Source organism: Sus scrofa, chromosome 6, assembly GCF_054392235.1.
Source record: "Sus scrofa isolate SSC_HxYL_T2T_F1_AM1 chromosome 6, Sscrofa_HxYL_maternal_Yorkshire_Landrace_v2.0, whole genome shotgun sequence".
Taxonomy (NCBI): Eukaryota; Metazoa; Chordata; class Mammalia; order Artiodactyla; family Suidae; genus Sus; species Sus scrofa.
In genome coordinates, this window is record NC_139388.1 from 99591791 (window position 1) to 99617494 (window position 25704).

Genomic DNA, 25704 nt, shown 5'->3' on the forward strand with positions numbered 1-25704 from the left:
CCTACGCCATAGCTCACGGCAACACCGGATCCTTAACCCACTGAGCAAGGCCAGGGATCGAACCCGCAACCTCATGGTTCCTAGTCGGATTCGTTAACCGCTGCGCCACGACGGGAACTCCTGTGGTTTGGATTTTCATTCCCTTGATGATTAGTCATGTTGAGCATCTTTTGATATACCTGTTGGCCATCTGGATGACTTCTTTGTAAAAATGACTATTCAGATCTTCTGCCAATTTTTATTTATTTATTTTTAGGGCTGCATCCATGGCATATGGATGTTCCCAGGCTAGGGGTTGAATCAGAGCTACAGCTGTCAGCCCATGCCACAGCCAAGCCAGATCCAAGCCACGTCTGCAACCTACACCACAGCTCACAGCAATGGTGGACCCTTAACCCACTGGGCGAGGCCAGGGATTGAACCAGCAACATCATGGTTCCTAGTTGGATTCATTAACCACTGAGCCATGACAGGAACTCCCCGCCAATTTTTAAATTGGATTGTTTGTGTTTTTACTTTTGAGTTGTATAAATTCTTTATGTGCTTTGGATGTTAACTTATTATGATATATGATTAGTAGATAGTTTCTCCCATTCTGTGGGTTGCCTTTTCATTTTGTTGATGGTTTCCTTTGCTGTGTAGAAGGTGTTTAGTATGACGTAGTCCCACTTGGTTTTTTTTTTTTTTTTTTTTTTTTTTTGCTTTTTATGTCAGATTAAATACACCATTGCCAAGATCTATGTCAAAGATCTTGCTGCCTATGTTTTAACCTAGGAATTTTATGATTTTTATGTCTTATGGTTAAGTCTTTAATCCATTTTCAGTTTATTTTTTGGCCATGCCTGTGGCATGTGGAAGTTCCCGGGCCAGGGATCAAACCTATGCCACAGCAGTGACCCAAGCTGCTGCAGTGACAACACCATATCCCTAACCTGCTGTGCCACAAGAGAACTCTGTTTTCATTTTTCAGTTTTGTTTTTTTTGCTGCTCCTTGGCATATGGAATTCCTGGGCCAAGGATCAGATCCCAGCCACAGTTGTGACCAGTGCTCTGCTGCAGCTTAACAGTGCTAGGTCCACTGTGCCAGGCCAGGGATTGAATCTGTATCCCAGCACTCTAGAGATGCCATCAATCCCATTGTGCCACAAGTGGGAACGCCTCAGTTAATTTTTGTGTGTGGTGTCAGATAGTCATTGAAGTTCATTCTTTTTGCATGTGATTGTCTAGTTTTCCCAACACTGTTTATTGAAGAGACCATCTTTTTCCCATTAAGTATTTTTGGCTTTTTTTTTGGTGAATTAATTGACCACATATAAATGGTTTTATTTCTGGCCTTTCTATTCTGTTCCATTTATCTGTGTGTCTGTTTTTATGCCAAATGCCACACTGTTTTAATTACTACAGCTTTATAATGTTGTTTGAAATCAGGGAGCATGATGCCTACAGCTTTGTTCTTTTCTCAAGATTGCCTTGGCTAATCAGTTTGTGTGTGTGTCTGTGTGTGTGTTTGTGGTTCCATACAAATTTTAGGGCTAGTTGTTCTATTTTTTTGAAAAGTGCCGTTGCAATTTTTTTTTTTTTTAATCTTTTCTAGTGCTGCACCCACAGCATATGGAGGTTCCCAGGCTAGGGGTCTAATAGGAGCTATAGCTGCTAGCCTACACCACAGCTCACAGCAACACCAGATCCTTAACCCACTGAGCAAGGCCAGGGATCGAACCTACAACCTCATGGTTCCTAGTCAGATTTGTTAACCACTGAGCCACTACAGGAATTCCACATTAGAATTTTGATAGAGATTGCACTGAATCTAGATTGCTTTGAGTATTATGGACATTTTAACAGTATAGATTCTTCTAGTACATGAGCTCAGAATATCTTACCATTTAATTGTATCTAAAATTTCTTTCATTAATGCCTTATAGTTTTCAGTATACAGGTCTCTCCCCTCCTTGGTTAAATTTATTCCTAGGTAACAACATTGTAAATCAACTATACTTCAATAAAACTTTAAAAATGAAAAAAAATTAAAATGAAAAAATTATTCTTAAGTATTATATTCTTTTTGATGAAATCGTAAATGGGATTATTCTCTTTATTTCTCTTTCTGATAGTTTGTTATTAGTATATAAAAATGGAACAGATTTTTTCCTATCAGTTTTGTAACCTGCAACTTTATTGAATTTGTTTACTCTAACTTTTTTTTATGTCTTTAGCAATCTTTGTAGTTTTCTACATATAATATCCTGTTATCTGCAAAGTGGCAGTTTTCCTTCTTCCTTTCCAACTTGGATGCCTTTTCTTTTCTTTTCTTGCCTAATTGCTCTGGCTAGGACTTCCAATATTACACTGAATAAAAGTGGCTAGAGAGGGCATCCTTTTCTTGTTTCTGATCTGAGAGGAAAGGGTTTCAGCTTTTTATCATTAAGTGTGGTATTAGCTGTGGCCTTTATTATGATGAAGTAGGTTTAATCTATACCTACTTTGTTGAGAATTTAAAAAAAAAAAAATTAGGAGTTCCCGTCGTGGCTCAGTGGTTAATGAATCTGACTAGGAACCATGAGGTTGCGGGTTCGATCCCTGGCCTTGCTCATTGTGTTAAGGATCTGGCGTTGCCGTGAGCTATGGTGTAGGTTGCAGATGTGGCTCGGATCTGGCGTTGCAGTGGCTCTGGCGTAGGCCAGCAGCTACAGCTCGGATTAGACCCCTAGCCTGGGACCTTCCATATGCCAAGGGAGTGGCCCTAGAAATGGCAAAAAAAAAAAAAAAAAAAAAAGAAAAAGAAAAAAAAATTGTTGGAATATGGTTGACTTAGAACAAATACTCCTTTTGTCTTTTCAGGGCTGCACTGCAGCATATGGAAATTTCCAGCCTAGGGGTCAAATCAGAGCTGTAAACCAATGGCCTACACTATAGCCATAGCAATGCAGGATCTGAGCCGTGTCCACAACCTATATCACAGCTCATGGCAATGCAGGATCCCCGACCCACTGCACCACAATGGGAGCTCCTACTTTAACATACTGTTGAATTCAGTTTGCTAACTTTTTTTTCACTGGCAGCATAAGGAAGTTCCCAGGCTAGGGACTGAGTTGGAGCTACAGCTGCTGGTCTTCACCACAGCCATAGCAAGGCCAGATCCAAGCCGTGTCTGCAGCCTATGCTTACACTGAACCTTGTGGCAGTGCTGGATCCTTGACCCACTGAGTGAGGCCAGGGATCAAACTTCCATCCTCACAGCTACTAGTCAGGTTGTTTCCACTAAGTCACAACAGGAACTTCTTCTTCTTCTTCTTTTTTTTTTTTTTTTAAGGATTTTTGCATCTGTGTTCATCAGGAATACTGTAATTTTCTTTTCTTGAAGTGTCTTTGTGTAGTTTTGTTATCAAAGTAATGAAATGAGTAGTCTCTCATGAAATGAGTTTGGAATTGTTCCTTCCTTCCTCTTCTGTTTTTTGGAAGAGGATGAGAAGTGTTGGTATTAATTCTTCTTTGAATGTTTGATAGAGTCCATCAGTGAAACGCATAGATCCTGGACTTGTGTTTGTTGAGGTGTTTTTGATTATTAAGTCAATCTCTCCTTAACAGTAATCAGTCTGTTCAGATTTTCTGTTTCATCATGATTCAGTCTTAGTTTTGTTGATCTTTTCTGCTATCTGTTTGGTCTTTGTTTCACTTGTTTCTGCTCTGATCTTCTACTAACTTTGGGTTTCATTTTTCTTCTTTTTCTAGTTCCTTGAGGTGAAAAGTTAAGAAAAATAATGGTAGAGTTATTATACAGTGCACATACTGAAAAAGACTTAATGTCCAGAATATATGACGTGAAGTGGTTTAGAGTATAGAGCCAGGTTTGCTGAGTTTGAATTCCAGCTCTACTGTTTACTAGCAGGGCAAGTTACTTAACTTCTCTGTGACACAATTTCCTCATTTGTAAATTGAGGATAAGAATAGTATATACTTTGTAGGGCTGTTGTGAGAATTATGAGTTAATACAAGTAAAACATAGTGTTAATTATTGATATTATTTACATAATTACTTAAAAAAAAAAAAGAAAGAAAGAAAAGGGATAACACCCTAACAGAAAAATAGGGAAAAGCCCAGGAATAAGCAATTCACAAAAAAGGGAAAAACCCAGATGCCGCATATATAGGCCTTCTTCTTGTTGGCTGTCAAAAATACAGCAAGATGCCATTTTATACCCACCAGACTGGCAGAAGACAAAAAAAATCTGAAAATATAAAACGTAAGCAAAGATATACATATAGTGATGTAAAACTCTCTTCAGACCCTTGCGGATAGAAGTTTAAATTGGTACCGTTATTTAGACAGCACTTTGACAATATTTAGGAGAATTTTTTTTTTTTTTTTTTTTTTTTGGCCTTTTTAGGGCCAAACCTGCAGCATATGAAAGTTCCCAGGCTAGGGGTCACATTACAGCCAAAGCTGCCAGCCTAGACTGCAGCCTCAGCAACATGGGATCCAGCCCTGTCTGCAAAGTACACCACAGCTCACAGCAATGCCAGATCCTTAACCCCCTTAGCGAGGCCAGGGATGGAACCTGTGTCCTCATGGATATTAGTTGGGTTTGTTACTACTGAGCCACAAGGGGAACTCCTGGGAGAATTTTAAAATGTCCATAATTCTGTGACCCAGAATTTCCATTCTACTTACAGTCCCTAGAGAAACCTCTATGACTCAACTTGAGTATTGAAAGGACACCCTTGATCTTTATCTAACTCTTCTGTTGATAATAAACATAGCTGCACAATGATCCCTCTAGCCAGGCATTTGTAATGAACAAATGTAATTTGTGTTGTGCCGTGACCTGATTCTTGAATGAAAGTCTGATGCCTTCACTGCGGTGGAATGAAGTCAGCTAGGACCTTTAGGATGTGTGAATCAGGTACCTATCAGCTCATTACACCTAGTCCATTCCCTGAGACTTATATAGACTTACAGAGTCCAAACTCCTCAGTCCAGCATTCCACCGCCCCCATGATCTCTCTAATTTTTTCTCCTATATCAGTTCCCAGTTCCCTTTTAACAGGTCTGTCCCTTAACCATCTGCTACTCCTGTTTCAGCTTCTAATCTTTGTTTGTATCCACTCTCTACCTAGAATTCTTTTCTTCTTTCCCTTTGTCTGTTCTATAACATCCTTCAAGGATAAGTTTAAATCATACTTATTTAAGGTTTTTTGTTTTTTTGTTTTTTTTTTTGCTTTTTCAGGACCACACCCATGGCATATGCAAGTTCCCAGGCTAGGGGTTGAATCAGAACTGCAGCTGCAGGCCTACACCACAGCCACAGCAACACCACATCTGAGCCGAGTCTGCAACCTACACTGCAGCTCACCACAGCAGTATTGGAACCTTAACCTACAGATTGAGGCCAGGGATTGAACCTGTGTCCTCATGGATACCAGTCAGGTTGGTTACGGCTAAGCTACAATAGGAACTCTAAGAAGTATTTTTAGCACTCCAGCCCATATAATTTTTCATTCTGTTGAGATCCGCTGTTGAATATTACTATATTGTTGTTGCTCTTTTGAGGCCTTAAATTATGTGGAACTCTTTCATGTGACTTTACCACATATGACTAAATATAAGGTAAGATTCTTTTCCTTCAGAAATTAGCCTTTAAAAAAAAAAAGGGTTGTCTTTGTATTTGACTTTTTATAAAATCTTTCTTGTTATTGAACTTATGGTCAGTACTTGAAAAAGGATGAATAAATTTGTGTCACTGTATGCCAGTTCAGTCAATACCAATTTTGGTATAGATGAACTAACATAATTGGTTAAATAAGAATGACTAGAAATCTTAAGTTTTAGCTGTTGTTCTTGAGAATATAACCTCCTAATTTGAAATGTTGAATGTAATGATTGTATATGTCTTGATCACATTAAAAAATTTAAAAACATCACCCATATCACTTATAAAACATACAGAGCAGGTGATCACATTATGAAAATTATGAACAAATACTATTGAATGAATGGAAAAAAGGAAAACTAATCCAGGGAGTTCCCATTGTGGTACAGCAGAAACTGGTATCCATGAGGAATCTGACTAGTATCAAAGAGGATGCAGGTTCAGTCCCTGCTTAGTGGATCAGGGATCCGGCGTTGCCATGAGCAGTGGAGTAGCTTGCAGACATGGCTTGGATCCTACACTGGTGTGGCTGTGGCATAGGCCAGCAGCTGTAGCTCCAATTTGACCCCTAGCCTGGGAACTTCCATATGCTGTGGGTACAACCCTAAAAAGCAAAAGCAAAAAAAACCAAAACAAAACAAAACAAAAAAACTAATCTAATGTTATGCAGTTGGATTCTTATGGCTGGGGATGAAATTTCCAGGGATAGTATGGATTCAGAAAATTGCTCTTATATCTCAGAATTCTTGAAATGTAGATGGTATTTTCTAGAAAATTTATTCAAAAAGTAGCTTTGTTATTTTTAAGTGGATTTATTAATGAAAAACATTAATGACAAAGATGTATGTGAAGAATTTGAATAACATAATTCCATGAAATATAAAGGTAAAAAGAAGCATGAATACTAAATGCAGTAGACATACTGTTTATTTTTTTTATTTATTGAAGTAGAGCTTGCAGTGTTGTGTTGGTTCCTGGTGTAGAGCAAAGTGATTCAGTTTTGTGTGTTTGTGTGTATATATATGTATACTTATGTATACTTTTTCATATTCTTTTTCATTATGGTTTATTACAAGATACTGAATATAGTTCCCTGCGCTATACAGTGACCTTGTTGTTTATCTATTTGTTACATAGTAGTTTGTATCTGCTAATCCCAGACTCCTAGTTTATCCCCACCCATCTTTCCCCTTTGGTAGCTATAAGTTTGTTTTCTGTGTCTGTGAGTCTCTTCCTGCTTTGTAAATAAGTTTATTATTTTAAATATTTGCATATGTGTAAATCACCTTCTAAAAGTTTATATAGTTAAGGGGCCACAAACCTTCCCTTCCTCTAGTTCTCTTTTCCATCCATCTGTTGTCATTTGTGAAGATTTGGGACTGCCTTATATTTGAAGTAGCCTTATTTTAGGCAGATATGGCATGTCAAAATTAAGTTCTTTCAGGGCAAGCTTGTCTTTTTTAAAGTATTTTTATTTTTTCCATTATAGCTAGTTTATAGTGTTCTGTAAATTTTTTGTGGTACAGCAGAGAGACTCAGTCACACATACATATTATATTCTTTTTCTCACATCATCCTCCATCAAGCTGCATCATAAGTGACTAGGTATAGTTCCCAGTGCTTTGTCTATTTTTTTTGTTTCTCCCTTTTTCACCTGGGTGACTCCTGCTTAGATCTTTTTTTTTTTTTTTTTTTTTTTTTTTTTTTTGCTTTCTTTTTAGGGCCACATTCATGTGGCATAGGGATCAAATCAGAGCTACAACTGCTGACCTACACCACAGCCACAGCAATGCCAGATCCCCAACCCACTGATCGAACCCGTATCCTCATGGATACTAGTTGGATTCGTTTCTACAGTTCCACAACGGAAACTCCCTCCAGCTTAGATCTTAAAACTCAACATAGGTGCTATCTTGTTCGGGAGTTCCCTGGCACTGCTAGTTTGGGTTACTTGCTTGTTTCTGTCACAGCATTGATCTCTATGTGTGATACATCGTCTCCCCTACTAAATTGCTTGAGCTTGAGGCCTGAGGTTTTGCTTTTGTCTCGAGACACCAAGAACTTGAACACAGCTCCTGGAACATAGTTGTTGCTCAAAAAAATCACAGCAGAATGAATACATGGTGATCGACTTTTTTGTGTTCTTCTCTGTGGTGCCTGGCATATGGTGCCTGGCATAGAATGGGGCACAGATGAGATGTTCAATAAATATTTATTGGGTTATTAGAACATATTACGTTTCTAGGTATGCTTCAGAGAAAGGATTAATCAAGCCATGGGGAGTGTGCTTGAAAGAGAATTCAAGTAGACAGGCTTAGTCTCTGAGATGGTAATGAGGCTCCCTCTCCAAATGGCATCCTTTTAAATACCCAGATGAGGGAGAAAGCTCCTTGATACTGAAGCTGGAATTCTGCATTAGGAAGATTAAGGTAAAAGCTTCTGCATAGCCCAAAGGACAGCACCGTGCAGTCACATGTGAGTATTACGTGAAGAGATGGACAAAAGCCAAATTTAATTACTGAGATGATTGTGATGATAATCCCATTTTTTTCATCCAGATCACAGTCTTGGAAGGGCCCTAATCCAAACAGGGTATTTTTCCTTTCCCTGAGGGATCTCAACATTTCCCTGTCTCATTATAGCTATGTGGAGAATCTGAAGTCCAGCTGTTCATCAGGCTGCTTCCAATGCAATATACAAAGATATTGTGATTGGCAGATGAGAGATGCCATCAGAGATATTGACTCTGCTATTGTGTATATACACTATCAGTTGACTAACTGGAATTTCCTTTTGGGATAAAGAATCCAAATATTCACATTTCATTTTGCTTATTCAGATTCTATTCCTTTTCACTTCAGCAAATCTATTTCCTGTTCCCAGCAATCTTTTGCCTTAATAAGCATGTGAAGTCCTGTAGTGAAAGAGCTGGGTTATGTCAGTGTGAGTGGCACTTAGCCACTGAAATAAACAGCTAGAAATGTTAAGGAGAACTGGAATAGAATTGGTACTAGTGAAGGGGTGTTACACTGGACTCACAGGATGATGGCTTGGGCACCAAGATCCGTTATTCAGTCCTTGGCTTGTTTGATTATACACTGTACCTTATTTGCTAAGTAAGTTTGCTGTCAAAAAAGTAATGTCTCAGGATTCTAGATCGGTCTTATCCCCACATACCTTTGTTTATTTTTATTATTTTGTTTATTCACCAAGTAAATATTAATTAAAGCACATTGTGTCCACAGTATGACCCTCACAACACCAGGTGCACTGGGTGATAATACAGAAGGACTGTGATCACCGAGTCTCAGAGCTGGAGGTTATTTCTTCCTCAGCATCCCAGCATCTGCTAGGACATATCCTGTGTTGAGGAGCTCTCCTTCATAGCAGCTGCTGTTTGATTTTAGATCATTCCAATTGTTAAGTTGTGGTATCAGTTCCTCAGGAAAGCTAGTTGTAGGGAGATGATCAAGATCAGATATATCAAATTATAGCCAATAATGCAAGGTAAAACATTTAATTGATGATACAGACTGTCAGTGCTGTGGGAGTTAGGCAATCTCATTGATTATCACAGCAATCCTGAAAGGGAGTAGGTATGATTCCCCCTTTACAGATGCTATTACTGAGGCCCAGCTCACAGTTGAAGTTGAAATTCAAATCTTGGTCAGCGTGGAATCAAAGGCACACACTTCCTTCTCTCTCACATTGCCATTTCTCTAAAGTAGGTTCTGTGCTAGATTTTTGGAGATTTCTTTAAACAACCTTTTTTCTCAGTATAAAAATATACATAGGGAATTCCTGTTGTGGCTCAGAGGTAACGAACCCATCCAGTATCCATGAGGACGTACGTTCAATCCCTGGCCTCGCTCAGTGGGTTAAAGATCCAGTGTTGCTGTGAGATGCAGTGTAGGTCGCAGATGTGGCTTGGATCCTGCGTGACTGTGGCTGTGGCATAGGCTGGCAGTTACAGCTCCGATTCGACCTCTAGCCTGGGAATTCCCATATGCTGCATGTACGGCCATAAAAAGCAAAAAAATAAAAATATACATAATGTAGAAAACTTGGTAAATATAAAAATCACCTATTACTACCACTAGTTTGGTGTATTACATATACACATATGTGCATTTATTACATTATGTATATATATGACTATTATTTAGGGTTTAAGCTCTTTATAGCTTTTTGCTACAAAATATTTATCATATTTTAGTAAAAATTCTTTTTTATTTTAGCTTTATTGAAGTGTAATTGACAAAATTGTGATATTCAAAGCATACATCTTGGCAATTTGATATACAGGCATACCTCGTTTTATTGTACTTCACAGATACTGTGTTTTTCACAAATTGAAGTTTTGTGGCAGCCATGTGTCAATCAAGACTCAGCATCACTTTTCCAACAGCATTTGCTCACTTCTGGCTCTGTGTCACATTTTGGTAATTCTTGCAATATTTCAAACCCTCTGCCAGCAAAAAGATTACTATTCCCTGAAGGCTCAGATGATGTTTAGCATTTTTAGCAATAAAGTATTTTTAAATTAGGGTTTAATTGTTTTTTTTAGGCATAATGTTATTGCACATATAATTTACTATAGTATACTATAAACATGGCTTTTACATGCACTGGGAAACCAAATCGTGTGTGACACACTTTATTGTGATTCCCTTTATTGCTATGATCTGGAACCCACCCTGAGTGTCTCCAAGGTATACCTGTATGTATATATTGAGAAAGGATTCCCACTGTCTGGTTAACTCACATGTCCACCACCTCACTGATTTAGTGAGAACATTGAAGTTCTAAACTCTTACGAAATTTCACTTACATAGCACGGCTTTATCAACTATAGTGATCATGTTTTACATTAGATCCGCATACCTTATTCAACTTACAACTGAAAGTTTTATCCTTTTTCGATCCTTTTCCTATTTCACCCACCCCAGTCCCTGGCAACCACTATTCTGCTGTTTCTATGACTTTGACTTTTAAAAGAATTCCATGTATAAGTGATACCACATAGTATTTGTCTTTCTCTGTCTGGCTTATTCATCCTCAGCATAATGCACTCAAGGTTCATCCATGTTGTCACAAATGGCAGAGTTTCCTTTTTGTAGCTGAATACCACATCTTTATCCATCTATCCATTGATGGACACTTAGGTTGTTTCCATATCTTGGCTGTTGTGAATAATGCTGTAGTGAATGTAGGACTGCAGGTATCTCTTCAATGTCCTGTTTTCATTTCCTTTGGATGTATACCCGGAAGTGGGATTGCTAGATCCTGTGGTAGTTCTATTTTTAATTTTTTGAGGAATTGCTGTACTGTTTTCCATATGGACAATACCAGTTTATATTCCCACCACAAATGCACAAGGGTTCCCTTTGCTCCATGTTTTCACCAACTCTTATCTCTTGTCTTTATTTGTATTTTTCTAATGATTAGTGATGTTGAACACCTTTCCATAATACCCGATGGCCATTTGTATTTTTTTTTTTTTAGGGCTGTACCCGGCATATGGAGGTTCCCAGGCTAGGGGTTGAATCGGAGCTGTAGTTACCAGTCTACACCACAGCCACAGCAACGTGGGATCGGAGCCACATCTGTGACCTACACCACAGCTCATGGCAACACTGGATCCTTAACCCACTGAGTGAGGGCAGGGATTGAACCTGCATCCTCATGGATCCTAGTCAGCTTGTTTCCGCTGAGCCATGACAGGAACTCCCTGTATGTCTTCTTTAGAAAATTGTTTATTCAGATCTTCTGATCAGTTTTAAATCAGATTGTTTGTTTTTTTGATGTTGAGTTGAATGAGTTCTTTATATGTTTTGGATATTAATCCTTTTTCGGATATATAATATACAAACATTTCCCCCCATCCCATAGGTTACCTTTTCGTTTTACTGATGATCTCCTTCGCTGTGCAGAAGCCTTTTAGTTTGATGTAGTCCCATTTTTGTTTTGCTTTTGTTGCTTTTGCTTTTGGTGCTGGTTTACATTTTTTTTCATTGCTTTTTATTTATTTATTTATGATTTTTTTTCCCATTACAGCTGGTTTACAGTGTTCTGTTAATTTTCTACTGTACAGCAAGGTGACCCAGTCACATACACACATATACATTCCTTCTTCTCACATTATCATGCTCTACCATAAGTGACTAGATACTTATGGTATACATTCTTATATAAAAGTTCTGGTACATTTCTCTAATGATTTCCTATCAAGTGTATGTATATTTTAAAACTTATTAAAAACTGCCCTCCAGAGAATTTATGTCCTCTATAGTCTCACCAGTGGCAGTGTATGAGAATACCCAATTTTACGTATTCTTTCCCATACTGAATAGTATCACTAAAAAAAAAGACTTTCCTAATTTGATAATTAGGTAAAAAATGACCTTTTCTAGTTTTAATTTGCGTTTCTTTAACTACCAAATAGAGTAGTATGTTGGAGTTGTCATCTGAAGTGCTGCCAGGCTTGGATCTCCCTCTTTGAAGGGCCATAAAGTATGCAGAGAAAGTTAAAGGACATCATCTTATTACTAAATTACTCACGTCCTGTTTTTTGGCAGATCTCTGACATCTACATTAGTGGAGAATCAGGGGACATGTCAGCTAAGGAGAAGCTGCTCCTGTGGACCCAAAAGGTGACAGCTGGTTACACAGGAATCAAATGCACCAACTTTTCCTCCTGCTGGAGTGATGGGAAGATGTTCAATGCACTTATTCACCGGTACAGGTAAACACAGCGGAGTTTGGGTGGGTTTGGAGTCATCCTATCTCTTCTTTGTAATTAGCTATAATGCCATATTTCCCCTCAACTAACAACCCAGGCTCTGGTTCACTTTATTTATTTAAAAAAGGAATGTGTAGCGTTCCCATTGTGGCTCAGTGGGTTAAGAACCTGACAAGTATCCATGAGGATGTGAATTAGATCCCCGGCCTCGCTCAGTGAATTAAGGGCCCGGCATTGCTGTGAGCTGTGGCGTAGGTCACAGATGCCGCTCGGATCTGGCATTGCTTTGGCTGTGCTGTAGACCAGTAGCTGCAGCTCCAGTTTGAACCCTAGCCCAGGAACTTCCATATGCTGCAGGTGCGGCCCTAAAAAGAAAAAAAAAGTAATATGTATTGAACTCGTGCAGTGGAAGGAGAGAGAGTGGCAGGGGTTGTGGCGTTTTGGACAGGTGGTCAGAGGTGGCCTGTCTGAAGAGAAAGTGGAGCAGAGCCATGGATGAGGAGTGGGCCACGCAGCCCTCGGGGGTCAGTGTGTTTCACTTGGAGGAAACAAGTGCAAAGGGCCTGAAGTAGGGACTCACTTGGAGTGGGTGAGGAAGACAAGAATTTTGAATGACAGAAATCAAAATCATTATACTGTTATTGGTCATAAACATGCCCGTTCCCTTGAAATCCAACAAACCTACCATCATGTAAGTTTAGAATTAGGGAGCACTGGGCTCCTAGAGTGTAATAAAAAATAGGATTAGTGCTCCTCTAAACCTCCTCTCTCTCTCTAACTCAGTGTTTTTTAGCTGTGAGTACTTTTAAGAAGGGTTCTTTGTGTGAACTCCTGTGTGGTGTGTAGCTGGGTGCCTGTCATGTGCCTTGATGGACTTTTACAGACCCGATCTGGTAGATATGGAGAGGGTACAGATCCAGAGCAACCGAGAGAATCTGGAACAGGCTTTCGAAGTAGCAGAAAGACTGGGCGTCACCCGGTTACTGGATGCAGAAGGTGAGAGCTGGCCAAAGTTGATTCTGTTTGGCAGGTATTCATTATTCGTTCCCCAGCAGGTTCCTTTGTTCTAAGAAATTTCTTGTCCTTTGTCTCTCAGATGTGGATGTGCCATCTCCAGATGAAAAGTCTGTAATCACTTATGTGTCTTCGATTTATGATGCTTTCCCTAAAGTCCCTGAGGGTGGAGAAGGGATCAGTGCTACGGTAAAAGAACACTTTCCTAAAATACCTTCTGGCTTTGATTTGTTTGGGTGGAGTAATGTACTGATTAGACTAGCTTTCTTTAGCACTCACTGTCTACAGTGCACTTTTATCTTTATACATCATCTTTATACATAGTTCTTGTCCTTGGTCCCTGGGAGTGAGTTCAGATATCACTAATTGTGTAGCATCCAGCATAGGCTATTCTAGGTGTCAGGAAATTGAATCCCATCCTGAGAATCCTTGAGGAGCTCTGAAACTGGGCCTCTGAGCATAAACTGCATGGCTGCATCTATATAGGCAATTAGTGGAAGGGACTTTATGTGGTTTGGGGTGGCCTGAGCTGCTTTCTCCTGTGCGTGTCTTGCATACCGCTAACCAGAAGGTGTGTGATATTTTCCCTTTGGCAATAGGAAGTAGACTCCAGGTGGCAAGAATACCAAAGCCGAGTGGACTCCCTCATTCCCTGGATCAAACAGCATACAATACTGATGTCAGATAAATCCTTTCCCCAGAACCCTGTTGAACTAAAGGTAAAGTCATGAACTTAAATTGTTTTTTTTATGAATTCACTCTGGGGAGTAAGTAAGTCTCAGAGCTTGTTGCTCCTGGTACCTGGGTGAGGTGGTATGAAAAACTGGGCCAGGTTGCTCAATATTCACCAAATATTGATCTTTGTAGGCACTTTATAATCAATATATACACTTCAAAGAAACAGAAATTCTGGCCAAGGAGAGAGAAAAAGGAAGAATTGAAGAATTGTATAAACTATTAGAGGTAAGGAAGCTTATCCTTTGCTGAGCCTTGAGGTTTGCTGTTAGCTCTTTTTAGACCGATTCGTTGCATCTTCTCTCTAACTTGCTTTAATAGCAATATTCTCAGGGTCACATATTGAGCATCACTCTTAGGCTGCACTTGACTAGTTCAGGTGAAGGGGAAGAATCAATCACCTCTATTTTTTAAGGGGCTGTTGAAACATGGCATATTTATGTTTATTCGGAAATCCTGAGTTGTATGGATGTTTTCCTTTTTTTCAGAGGGAAGCTAATTCTCTCCCTAGGAAAGGAAGAAAAGAGACTTTCCTTCACATTTGATTCCTAGAGAATTTGAACCTGCAGAGATGGGCATTTAACCTCTCCACAGTGGGGGTTATAGGGAGGGCAGGAGAATTTATGGAAAATTTAGAAGGAATGGAAGGTTTTCAAGCAGATTGTCTCTGTATTTTGGAGGTGACTTTTTTGCTCTTACCTGAAGGTGAAGTGCTGCTAAAATATTTAGTTATTTTCTCTTATTAGACAGTGGGAAAAACTGTTCAATGGCTGGGTAAAGAAGCAAGGAGTCATGGATGAAGAATAAATTAAAACTGGGGCCTGAGGGCATGTATTTTTGGACTAAGAGTTTCTCTGTTTTTGTTTTTGTTTTTTTATCTTTTTAAGGTATGGATTGAATTTGGCCGAATTAAACTGCCTCAGGGTTATCACCCTAATGATGTGGAAGAAGAGTGGGGAAAACTCATCATTGAGATGCTAGAGCGAGAGAAATCGCTTCGGCCAGCTGTAGAGAGGTGGGTCCAGAACCTGAAGGTCATCTGGCATTGCTTCCTGGGCTGCTTTGAGCCCTGCACATGACTGTGGTTATGATCTTATTTTTAGGCTGGAATTGCTGCTACAGATTGCAAACAAAATCCAGAATGGTGCTTTGAACTGTGAAGAAAAACTGACACTAGCTAAGAATACACTGCAGGCTGTAAGTCTGACTGTTTTGTTTCACCTCTTATGGCACATGTTTTCCACCTCTTACCCTGTGCTCTAAGGGTGGATGGACATCAACAGCAGAGGGATCCAGCTTCCTTTCTCTTGGAATGGCAGTGACCCCTTGGCTCCCTTGGTCCTAGTGGGTGGGAGCGATGGGAGTTTCCCTTCTTATTCTCTCTTTCTCTCTCAGGATGCTGCTCACCTGGAATCAGGGCAACCAGTACAGTGCGAGTCAGATGTCATCATGTACATTCAGGAGTGCGAAGGTCTCATCAGACAGCTGCAGGTGGATCTCCAGATCCTGCGGGATGAGAATTATTACCAGCTGGAAGAGCTGGCTTTTAGGTGAGGAACGTGGGACTCCAACAGAGTGCTTGCCTGGTGCTGAGGCCCAAGGATCAAAAGTTGAGAACTGGGAGTTCCCTGGAGGCTCAGCAGGTTAAGAATCTGTCATTGTTACCTCTGTGGCTTAGGTTATAGCTGTGGTGTGGTTTCCATCCCTGGCCCATCTACATGCCACAGGTACAGCCAAAAAAGGAAAAAGAGTTGGGTATTGAATCTTGTGATATGGACATTAGAGGACCGTGTCTCAGTAGGATACTATATAGTAAAGCACCCTTTACTGTAGGCAGGAAAATTCTCATGGTAGAGGATAGTTTTAGGCAGGAGAATTCTCATGGTAAAGGATAGTTTTCCTTTATGGCAGGCCCTGCCCAATCAGCTCTTGTAGGACTCCCTAATCTTTGTAGCATCTTATACCCCCACAGATTTCAGGGGGGCCTGCAGTGGTGTGGCAGCACATCAGCTTTAGAATTGCTGGGGTGATTCAGTGCAATATTTCATACAGGAGGAAACCAACCCCCACAGAGGGGATGAGGATCTTTGTATGGAGCCAAGATGAAGAGCCACATCCTTGGACTTCTGTTCTATAGTTTATTCTGTTCTGTCGTCCAGGAGTTAGACAAACTGGGGTTGATTTACTTCCTTCCAATTAACACTGTAATTTAGCATTTGCCTCAAAGACGACTCTGAATGATGAAGATGTTAATAGCATTCACATAACACTTTTTCTTTCTCAGAACACTTTTCCTGATGTGATCTCATTTTTATTTTTACCTCTTCCTTGTCAAATAGATAGGGAAGATTTTACCTTAAAAAACCATGTTACAGATTTAATCTCTTCTTTTCAGGGTCATGCGTCTGCAGGATGAGCTGGTCACCTTGCGTCTGGAGTGCACAAACTTGTACCGGAAGGGCCACTTTACTTCACTTGAATTGGTTCCACCCTCTACTTTAACCACTACTCATCTGAAGGCAGAACCCCTGACCAAAGGAACCCATTCTTCTGCCTCCTGGTTCCGCAAGCCCATGACTCGGGCTGAACTTGTGTCTATTTCCTCCTCTGAAGATGAAGGCAATCTGCGATTTGTGTATGAACTGCTATCTTGGGTGGAAGAAATGCAGGTGGGTGTACCTTCTGGATGCTTGTGCAGCACACGGAGGTTTACTGGATCCAGCAGCTCATCTACGAGGACCCGTTGCTCTGTGCCCCTTGTATAGATTTCCCTAGTTATTGATGCTTCCTAGGACCCAAGCCCCCCTCTACTAAATTTTAAAAGGATTTGGATCAGATCAGAGCCTTGAAATCCCATACTAAATAGCATAGGCTTTTCTAATGTGAAGCCCTTCAGGAATCTCTTCCCTTCGGCTAATTGTGCTATAAGTGGGAGCTAGTGGGAGAAGTTGCAGAATCTATAAATCTCGGTCATCCTTCCTGAAGTGTCCTCCTGAAGTGGCAGAGGAGCTCCTACTTCACTGCTGTTTTTGTCTTTGCTCTTAAGTGTAAGACCAAGCCTGCTGTGCATCAGAATTCTAAGGGGCACCATTTACATGTGTCTGGGATAATGGTTCAAGTTCAATATTGTCCTCTTATCCTTCTAACCCTTTTGTATTAAATTCTTCCCAACTCCTGATAATCAGATTCCCCTGTACCAATAAATAAAGCCGTTCAAAGACAAGTTAACTGTTTTATGATTATCCTCCATTGACGAATAGTTGATGGCATGAATGAAGCATAGTATCTACAGATACGTATTTCTCATCTCCATTCTGATTATGAAATGCAGAGATCCCATGATGGGAAATGCCTCAACTACAAAGTTAAGCATTGCAGCCTGTGGGCACACCTTTCTGGTTGGTAAATTCAAGGATGTGTTCCCATGATGCAGCAACAAAAGACCACTCTTGCTTCTATAGTGGCTGAGGTTTTGTCTCCAGCTCCTTGGGGGTGGTTATGGCCTACTTTCCTGTAAGAGCCCAAAGTGGAGATGGTTTAGATGTCCTTTTTTCCTCAACCCCCATCCCTAGCCCCCTTGTCCAAACATTGATTCTGACAGTTTTCTTCTTCTGACAACTTAGCAATAAATTATATTTGTATTTTTCTTTTTTTAGATGAAATTGGAACGAGCAGAGTGGGGCAATGACCTGCCTAGTGTGGAGCTTCAGCTGGAAACACAGCAGCACATCCATGCCAGTGTGGAAGAACTGGGCTCGAGTGTCAAAGAGGCCAGGCTCTATGAGGTGTGGGGCATTCAGACTCCATAATGGGGGGTGGGGTGGGTGCACGATGAGGCCATGCATGGTGTACCTGTCCCTCAGGGAAAGGGGGCTACCCATGAGCCACACTTGACCTTAAATCCCCTTTTCACATGAAGTGTCTCTTACTCTTTGAAATAACTTTGTGAGAAAGGTGTCTTTTTTGTTTGTTTGTTTGGTTTGTTTTGTTGCTTTTTAGGGCCGCACCCGCAGCATATGGAACTTCCCAGGCTAGGGGTCAAATTGGAGCTGCAGCCGCCAGCCTATACCACAGCCACAGCAATGTGGGATCCAAGCCACGTCTGCAACCTTACACCATAGCTCACAGCAATGCCAGATCCTTAACCCACTGAGCCAGGCCAGGGGTTGAACCCACATCCTCATGGATGCTAGTTGGGTTCATTAACCACTGAGCCAAGATGGGAACTCCAGAAAGGTTTTTTTTTATTAGCCCCTTTTTATTAAAAAAGAATAGTGATACTGAAAGCTAAGGTCAAAATTAGTAAGTCATGAATGCAGTTTCCAAACTCAGGCCCTCTGCTCCAGAAGTTCATGCTTTTTCCACTTCACTATCTTCTTGCAATAGAGAGCTGGTAAGAGAAACTAAACAGTCTCTCCTCTTCCTCACTCAAAATTTTGACCTTCCTCTCCAAAAACCAATTGATTAGGAGTTCCTGTTGTGGCTTAGAGGTAACAAACCCGACTAGATGTGAGTTCGATCCCTGGCCCTGCTCAGTGGGTTAAGGATCCAGCATTGCTGTGAGCTATGGTGTAGGTCACAGACTTGGCTCGAATCTAGCATTGCTGTGGCTGTGGCGTGGGCCAGCAGCTGCAGCTCTAATTCAACCCCTAGCCTGGGAACTTCTATATGCTGCAAGTGTGCCCCTAAAGAGCAAAAAGAAAAAGAAAAAAAAAAAAAAAAAAAAAAGTCAACTGAATACTTTGAGGTCTGGGTTTTGCTTGGAAACCTCCCGGAATTTCTGGAAACACAGGACCAGGAGGTCTGTCAAGTGTGCTTGCCCTGCTAAACTGTTCCTCACTCAGTGTTGCTCTGAGCTATGAAATCTCACCCGGAAGTGTGCTGGTCAAGTGTTTTGTTTTCTCAGAGTAACCAATCTTTATCTCTGTGCAGACATAACATTTACATAGCTGAAATCATACCATAGATGTAGTTTACTTACTCTGTCTCTAATATATTTTTAATTCATTCCTTTCTTATCAGGGAAAAATGTCCCAAAATTTCCATACCAGTTATGTTGAAACTCTTGGAAAGTTGGAGACACAGTATTGTAAATTGAAGGTGAGTTTTGACTGTCTTTTGTTCTGTTCATGGAGAACCTGGATCCCTAATTCAGGAAGTTCTTGGTTTGGCCCTGTTTTGGTTTTCTGTCTGATAGATTATATTGTTTACTGTGCAGTTGTTCATATGTATTATAATATTTTCTCAATTCTCTTAATGGATCAGAAACCACTGCCCCAGAAAGTTTGAAGTAAGTTGAGCTTATCCTCATTATCACACTTCACCTAAGCAGTGGCTCTCATGTCCGCCAAGACATTAACACTGAAAGCTTGAGGTTGACAGGGAGGGGACTCCTGTCTTTCAAGACTGACCAGAACAGGACAGGCCCAGGGTCATTCTTTATCTAGGGAGCACCACAAAGGCCTGGCGAGTTCTCACTTCTAGCGAGGATTGACAGGGGCTCTCTGGGAGCCCTATACCTAACTTGTACTAAATTTAAGTCTGCGGAGAAGCACCCAGGGATTAAGAAGCAAGGCTAAATTTATTTCCTCAGCTATTCTTTGCTTTGATGTCAAATGTGCCATCTTCTCCAGATGAAAGGCTGGCAGCCTAACCTTGTTAATCCTCCCTTTGTCTAGGAAACTTCTAGCTTCCGGATGAGACACCTTCAGAGCCTGCATAAATTTGTCTCTAGAGCTACAGCTGAGTTGATCTGGTTGAATGAGAAGGAGGAAGAAGAACTAGCATATGACTGGAGTGACAACAATCCCAATATCCCAGCCAAGAAAAATTACTTCTCTGTGAGTCGAGCATGACAGACCTGTCCTATTTTGTAATAGCAGCAGAAGGAGCTGAGGGGCTGGTCTGCTGAGAGCTTGGGTTTCTGGATTTGTGTTTTGCTAGATGGAAATAGGGACCCTGCTTAACGCATCTGTTGATGTGAGAAGTGTGCATGGAGAGAGGGGAAATTAAGCTCTAGAATGAATTTATTTAGAATGCCTTTAGAAAGGCAGTATTGTGGGTGAAGAGAGCAGCACTCTGAAAAGTGAATCATTTCAGAGGCGATGTAACTTTGTGGTCAAGATTATAGGCTTTGGAATGAGGTAGATCTAACATCAAATTCTTATTCCTCCACTTATTAGCTCCGTGACCTTGGTAAGTCATCTAATCTCCCTAAACCTCTGTAAAATGGAATAATAGACCACTTCAAAGCGTTGTGTAAAAGGCTAAGATTTAGTAAGTGAATATAGCAAGGCATGTAGTATAGGACTTAATATTGTTTAACTGAGGTATATTCTCAGCTTCTCACAAATTCCGAATTCTCTTTAACTTATTCAGTAATGTTTGGGTGTTCCTGTCGTGGCGCAGTGGAAATGAATCCAAGTAGAAACCATGAGGTTGCAGGTTCGATCTCTGGCCTCACTCAGTGGGTTAAGGATCTGACGTGGCTGTGGCTGTGGTGTGGGCCAGTGGCTACAGCTCTGATTAGACCTCTAGCCTGGGAACCTCCATATGCTGCGATTGTGGCCCTAAAAAGACAAAATAATAATGATAATAATAATAATAATAATGTTTTGGCCTCAATCTCTTGGTTTGTAAAATGGAAAGGAAAATTCAGCATTGGACAATGGGACAATGCTTTTTATTCTTTTCAATGAAAGATATGTATATATATATAAGTAGGATTTTTTTTTTTTTTTTGCTGTTTTTAGTATTTCCATATCGCAGACTCCCAGGCTAGGGGTTGAATTAGAGCTACAGCTTCTGGCCTATGCCACAGCCACAGAAACACCAGATCTGAGCCTCATCTGTGACTTACACCACAGCCCATGGCTCCTTAACCCACTGAGCAAGGCCAGGGATCAAACCTGCGTCCTCATAGATACTAGTCAGATTCATTTCCTCTGAGCCACGAAGGGAACTCCTAGGAAGATGTTTAATAATGTTTACTTCATTAGACAGTGGTGTATGATTCTTCTGAAGTAAATAAGAAAGATACTATAATACAATAAATAGTTTGTATGAGAACAGAAATTAGACTGTTATAAAGAAAGTGCTCAGAGGGAGTTCCTGTCATGGCACACCAGAAATAAATCCAACTAGTATCCATGAGGATGCAGGTTTGATCTCTGGCATTGATCGCTCAGTGGGTTGGGGATCTGAGTTGCGATGAGCTGTGGTGTAGGTCACAGACGTGGCTCAGATCCAGCATTGCTGTGGCTGTGGCGTGGGCCAGCAGAGTAGTCCCAATTCGACCCTTATCTTGGGAACTTCCATAGACTGCAGGTGCGGCCCAAAAAACAAACCAAAAAAGAAAGTGCTTAGAGAGGAATCAAGTGCTCAAGAAGGGATCGAATCTAGTCGTGAGGATCAGTAGCCAGCTGCACAGAAGGGCTGACATCTAAACCGAGGGCCCTACAGTGTTAACAGAAAGGAGGGCCAGAGGAGGGCACTACAGGCTGAGGGGGTAGTCTGAGCAAGCCAGCCAGTCAGATATGTGGTTCAAGTGCTGAGTTCGGTGGGTGCTACTGTGAATGGCCCACTCCAGGCACGCTCCCTCCTTCCTTTCCTTCAGTCTCATCCCGTGTTCTTCCTCTTGCTCAGGTCCCCTATCCTTTGTGAATCTTTCACCAGCAATTTCAGCATTTTGCTCTTCTCTGAAATCTTCTGGCATGTCTGTCTGTGCAGCTCATATTGGCACTAACCCTGGGTTGCGGGCTCCTTCAGAGTAGAGCGAGGAACACAGCTTTTTCTTCGTTGCTACTCCTCCCTTTATAGCACCTGTTGGATAAAACTGAATTTAATTTTCAGGAGTTGACAATGGAACTAGAGGAGAAACAGGACGTGTTCCGGTCTCTACAAGATACAGCCGAGCTGCTGTCACTGGAGAACCACCCAGCCAAGCAGACAGTAGAGGTGTGTGACATGGGACGATGTGAGGTCAAGTGCTGGGACAGGAGTTGGGGGGGGGGTCACTGTAAACGTATTCAGACCTAGTCCTGCTGAGCAGCTGGGAGGACGTATCAGGATCATGGTTCTTGGGTCTTCTTCCTTTTTACCCCCTCCCCCAAAGACTACAGACAGTTTTGGTGGTAGTCTAAGGAGAAACAGCAGAAGTGGTGCTGACTCCTGTATTCCTGGGGAGAGTGACTTGAACCATACATTTTCAACTAACTACCTAGACAGTCCCTGGGTCTTGGAGTGGAGCCTGTGCCTAGAGAAGAGAAGCAGTGGAGGAAGCCGGGAGGGATTTGTTTACACCGGGGTTTTGCTGACAGATCATTTAGTTGCAACTGAGTGTGGAAGAGCCCCTTTCTATGTCACACCTTTTACCAAAACCACTTTGGATAAAAAATTATGCCTCTTTCCCATGGAAGCATTGAGCCATTGCCAGTCAAGTATCTCTGTCTGTCTTCTGCTGGCCTCTCTGGCCCTGGCAGTGTGGTGTAGCTGAAGAGTGTGTTGCACCTTGTGTAGCAGGGCTGTTGACACCCCCCCCCCCCCACCATGTGCTTGGTTGCTGCAGGCCTACAGTGCCGCTGTCCAGTCCCAATTGCAGTGGATGAAGCAGCTGTGCTTGTGTGTGGAGCAGCATGTGAAGGAGAATGCTGCTTACTTTCAGGTATGTGGGCTTTGAGTTTGTGTGTCTGTGTGTATTTGAGTGTGTATACATGTGTGAGTATATGAATGCAACAGAGAGGATAAGGAGGATAACCTTCTTCATTTGGGCAAGAGATTGTGTGTGTGACCGTGCATGTTAGCATGTATCTACATGCACGCACATAGAAAGGTGAGGTTAAAAACATGTCTCTGTCGGTTAACCTTTACTGTATAAACCACCACCCCAAAAACGGAGTTGCCAGAATTCCCGTTGTGGCTTAGCGGTAACAAACCCAACTAGTATCCATGAGGACGAGCAAGGGTTTGATGCCTGGCCTCTCTCAGTGGATTAAGGATCTGGTGTTGCCATGAGCTGTGGTGTAGGTCGCAGACGTGGTTCAGATCCCGTGTTGCTGTGGCTCTGGTGTAGGCTGGCAGCTGCAGCTCCAATTCGACCCCTAGCCTGGAAACTTCCATATGCTGTACGTGTGGCCCTAAAAAGAAAAGAAAAGAAAAGAACCCCCAAAATCTGAGTTGCTTAAAACAACAACAATCATTTAGTGATTATTATCACTAAACATATCACTCTATCCCTGCAGTTCTTCAGTGATGCCAGAGACCTGGAGTCATTCTTGAGGAACCTCCAAGACTCCATCAAACGAAAGTACTCCTGTGACCACAGCACCAGCTTATCCCGCCTGGAAGACCTGCTTCAGGACTCCATGGTGGGTGTTGTATCAGCGGGGTGATTGCTTCTGAGAAAAAGAGTAACCTTATCAGCTGCTGCTATTTATATCCTTGAACACTCTAGGGCTGTGGGTCATCGTTGGAAAGTTTGGCTCACATTTAGAGTTTAGTCAGTTTTGTTCTTTTTCCTTTTTTTCCTTAAATTGCTAATAAGAGTCCTTTGGCTATGCTGTTGAAATAAGGGCCTAGCCACATGTCCCTGAGCCACGTAGCGCTCATCATAATTTCTTTTGCAGTGCTCCTATTTTTATTCAATAGTTGGAGCCAAAGGTGGGGTGTAGAACATGAAAAACAGGGGTTGACAGGATGAGCTGACACTAGCTTCTTTTTCACTCTGTCATGCAAAGAGAATTAAAACAAAACATCAAGGAAGTAGACCTGAGCCAAGTTTTTTCTCCTTGGGAGTTTTCTTTTGATAAGAAGGATGTATTTGAAAATGGATTTTAATTAAGGATATTCAGATCTTATTTAGATGTAATGCAGTATTTGTCCAATTTGCTATTGTAGCATTATTAACTTTTTAAAAAGATTTGTGTCCAGTATTTAATCCAAATAATCTTACATTTATTTTCTCCTGTGAACTGTTCCTTCAGGCGTGCTGCTAGTAAAATCAGCAGCAGAACTGCATATGTTTATTGAGTGTGTATTACAGAGTTGGCAAGACAGGGATCAAGCTACATCTCAAATTAAAGTAGAAATGTGTATGTAGTAGGAAATTACTCTTCCTGTATGAGAAGCCAGGAAAGTCTCATATTTCTGTAAAAAATTATAAATAAGGGAACCAGAATAATCTAAAAAAATGTCATTTTTTTTTTTCATGAGTGAAACTTGGGCATTTGTGAACATGAATTGATTTACCAAAAAAAAAAAAAAACCCAAAAAAACAAAAAAGCCACTTTCAGGTATTGTAAAGCTAAGAATGGGTTTAGATTCAACTGTTTCACCTGGGCAAATAATCTGTTGATGTAACTAATTTGGAATGAAGGGTGAAGGCCTGACTTTTCCGATGTTGTCTCTAGAATGTCTCTCTTGGAGGTACTTCAGGAATGAAGGAGGAATCTAATAATCCTTGGCTATTATCTCCTCCCTCCCACAGAGTACCTTCCTGTCATAGGGTAACTCCTCTGCAATTGTGTCATATCTTCTCTTCTCGAGGGTCGCTGCTCTGTTCCCTCCTCTCCAGGTCAGGGGCATCGGGTTGGCGGCGTCATCGGGCCATGGAGTCACCTGGGCCTGCTCCTCAGCTTGTCCTCAGCTTGTCCGTCAGGTTCGGGAGCATCTGTCCTGGCTTCTGGTCCTTTTCAGAACTTTGACCACGCTGAGCACTTGGTCTCTGGAGCCTGAGATGTTTGGCTGTGGGTTAGACAGAAATTGACATCTTTATTGCAAGGAAACTGAAGTGGGTAGACCAGCTCTCAAGACGGAGCAGCATGGCTGTCTCCCTGACATAGTCCATTCCTCTTTCTTTAATAAGTTAAAGTTGTATTTCTTCCAATCATGCTCCCGGGGACAGGCACAGGTAGTTTATTTAAGCATTTCTTTTTCTTTACTTGCATATTCTTAATTCTTTAATGGCATTTCTTAACATTATTAACTCTTTACTCTCATCACATCTACTTCCATCCTAAGAAAGCCCTCTTCCGGGGACTTGTTATACCTCAAAATGGGCTAGAAACATCCTCGTTAATAAAGGTTATCTTTTACTCTCTAATGGAATTGGTAGTAGACTGCTACCAATTTTGTTAACAGGAAGTTCATTCGTTTTTAAGAAAATTGGGTTTGCAGAGACTTGAGAGTTTCAATTTTGCATGAGACTTCTTTCAAACCAATCAAATTTATATAAATACAGCACAGCAAGACTCTAAAAGGTAAACCCTAAATCATCTGTCACGATGCCTTCACCAACAGCATTGGTTTCTAGATTGTTGGTTGAAGAGCTAAGACCTTTCTCTAGAAAGTTTGATTCACTTTAAGAAAGTAAAATATCTGTAGTAGAGCTTGGGAGATATCATTATTAAAAAAAAAAAAAATTAAAAGAGCATAACTCTAGCTTCTCCTAAGCAGAGGCAAGAGCTGGCTTCCACCAGTGAGAAATTGGATAATAATAATAACAACCACACCTCGTTATTATTATTGTATTTAACTTCCATGTTCTCTGAACCTTATTTGGAGAAA

General features: G+C 41.1%; 1 protein-coding gene across 50 annotated transcripts in view; it reads left to right on the forward strand.

Moving 5' to 3' along the window:
- The window catches only part of MACF1 (microtubule actin crosslinking factor 1), a 357817-nt gene that overhangs the window by 170485 nt on the left and 161628 nt on the right, over positions 1 to 25704 (forward strand). For all 50 annotated transcript variants that reach the window (XR_014807490.1, XR_014807491.1, XR_014807489.1 and 47 more), the window contains 15 exons: positions 12230 to 12396; positions 13277 to 13389; positions 13490 to 13596; positions 14007 to 14126; positions 14275 to 14370; positions 15030 to 15157; positions 15246 to 15339; positions 15538 to 15692; positions 16538 to 16811; positions 17799 to 17927; positions 19165 to 19242; positions 19821 to 19982; positions 21994 to 22098; positions 22709 to 22804; positions 23382 to 23507. Coding sequence is in view for 46 of the 50 variants with exons in the window: in XM_084963963.1 (XP_084820089.1) it covers positions 12230 to 12396; positions 13277 to 13389; positions 13490 to 13596; positions 14007 to 14126; positions 14275 to 14370; positions 15030 to 15157; positions 15246 to 15339; positions 15538 to 15692; positions 16538 to 16811; positions 17799 to 17927; positions 19165 to 19242; positions 19821 to 19982; positions 21994 to 22098; positions 22709 to 22804; positions 23382 to 23507 (1950 nt within the window). In the remaining 4 variants the exon portion in view is untranslated. The remainder of the gene's footprint in view (positions 1 to 12229; positions 12397 to 13276; positions 13390 to 13489; positions 13597 to 14006; positions 14127 to 14274; positions 14371 to 15029; positions 15158 to 15245; positions 15340 to 15537; positions 15693 to 16537; positions 16812 to 17798; positions 17928 to 19164; positions 19243 to 19820; positions 19983 to 21993; positions 22099 to 22708; positions 22805 to 23381; positions 23508 to 25704) is intronic.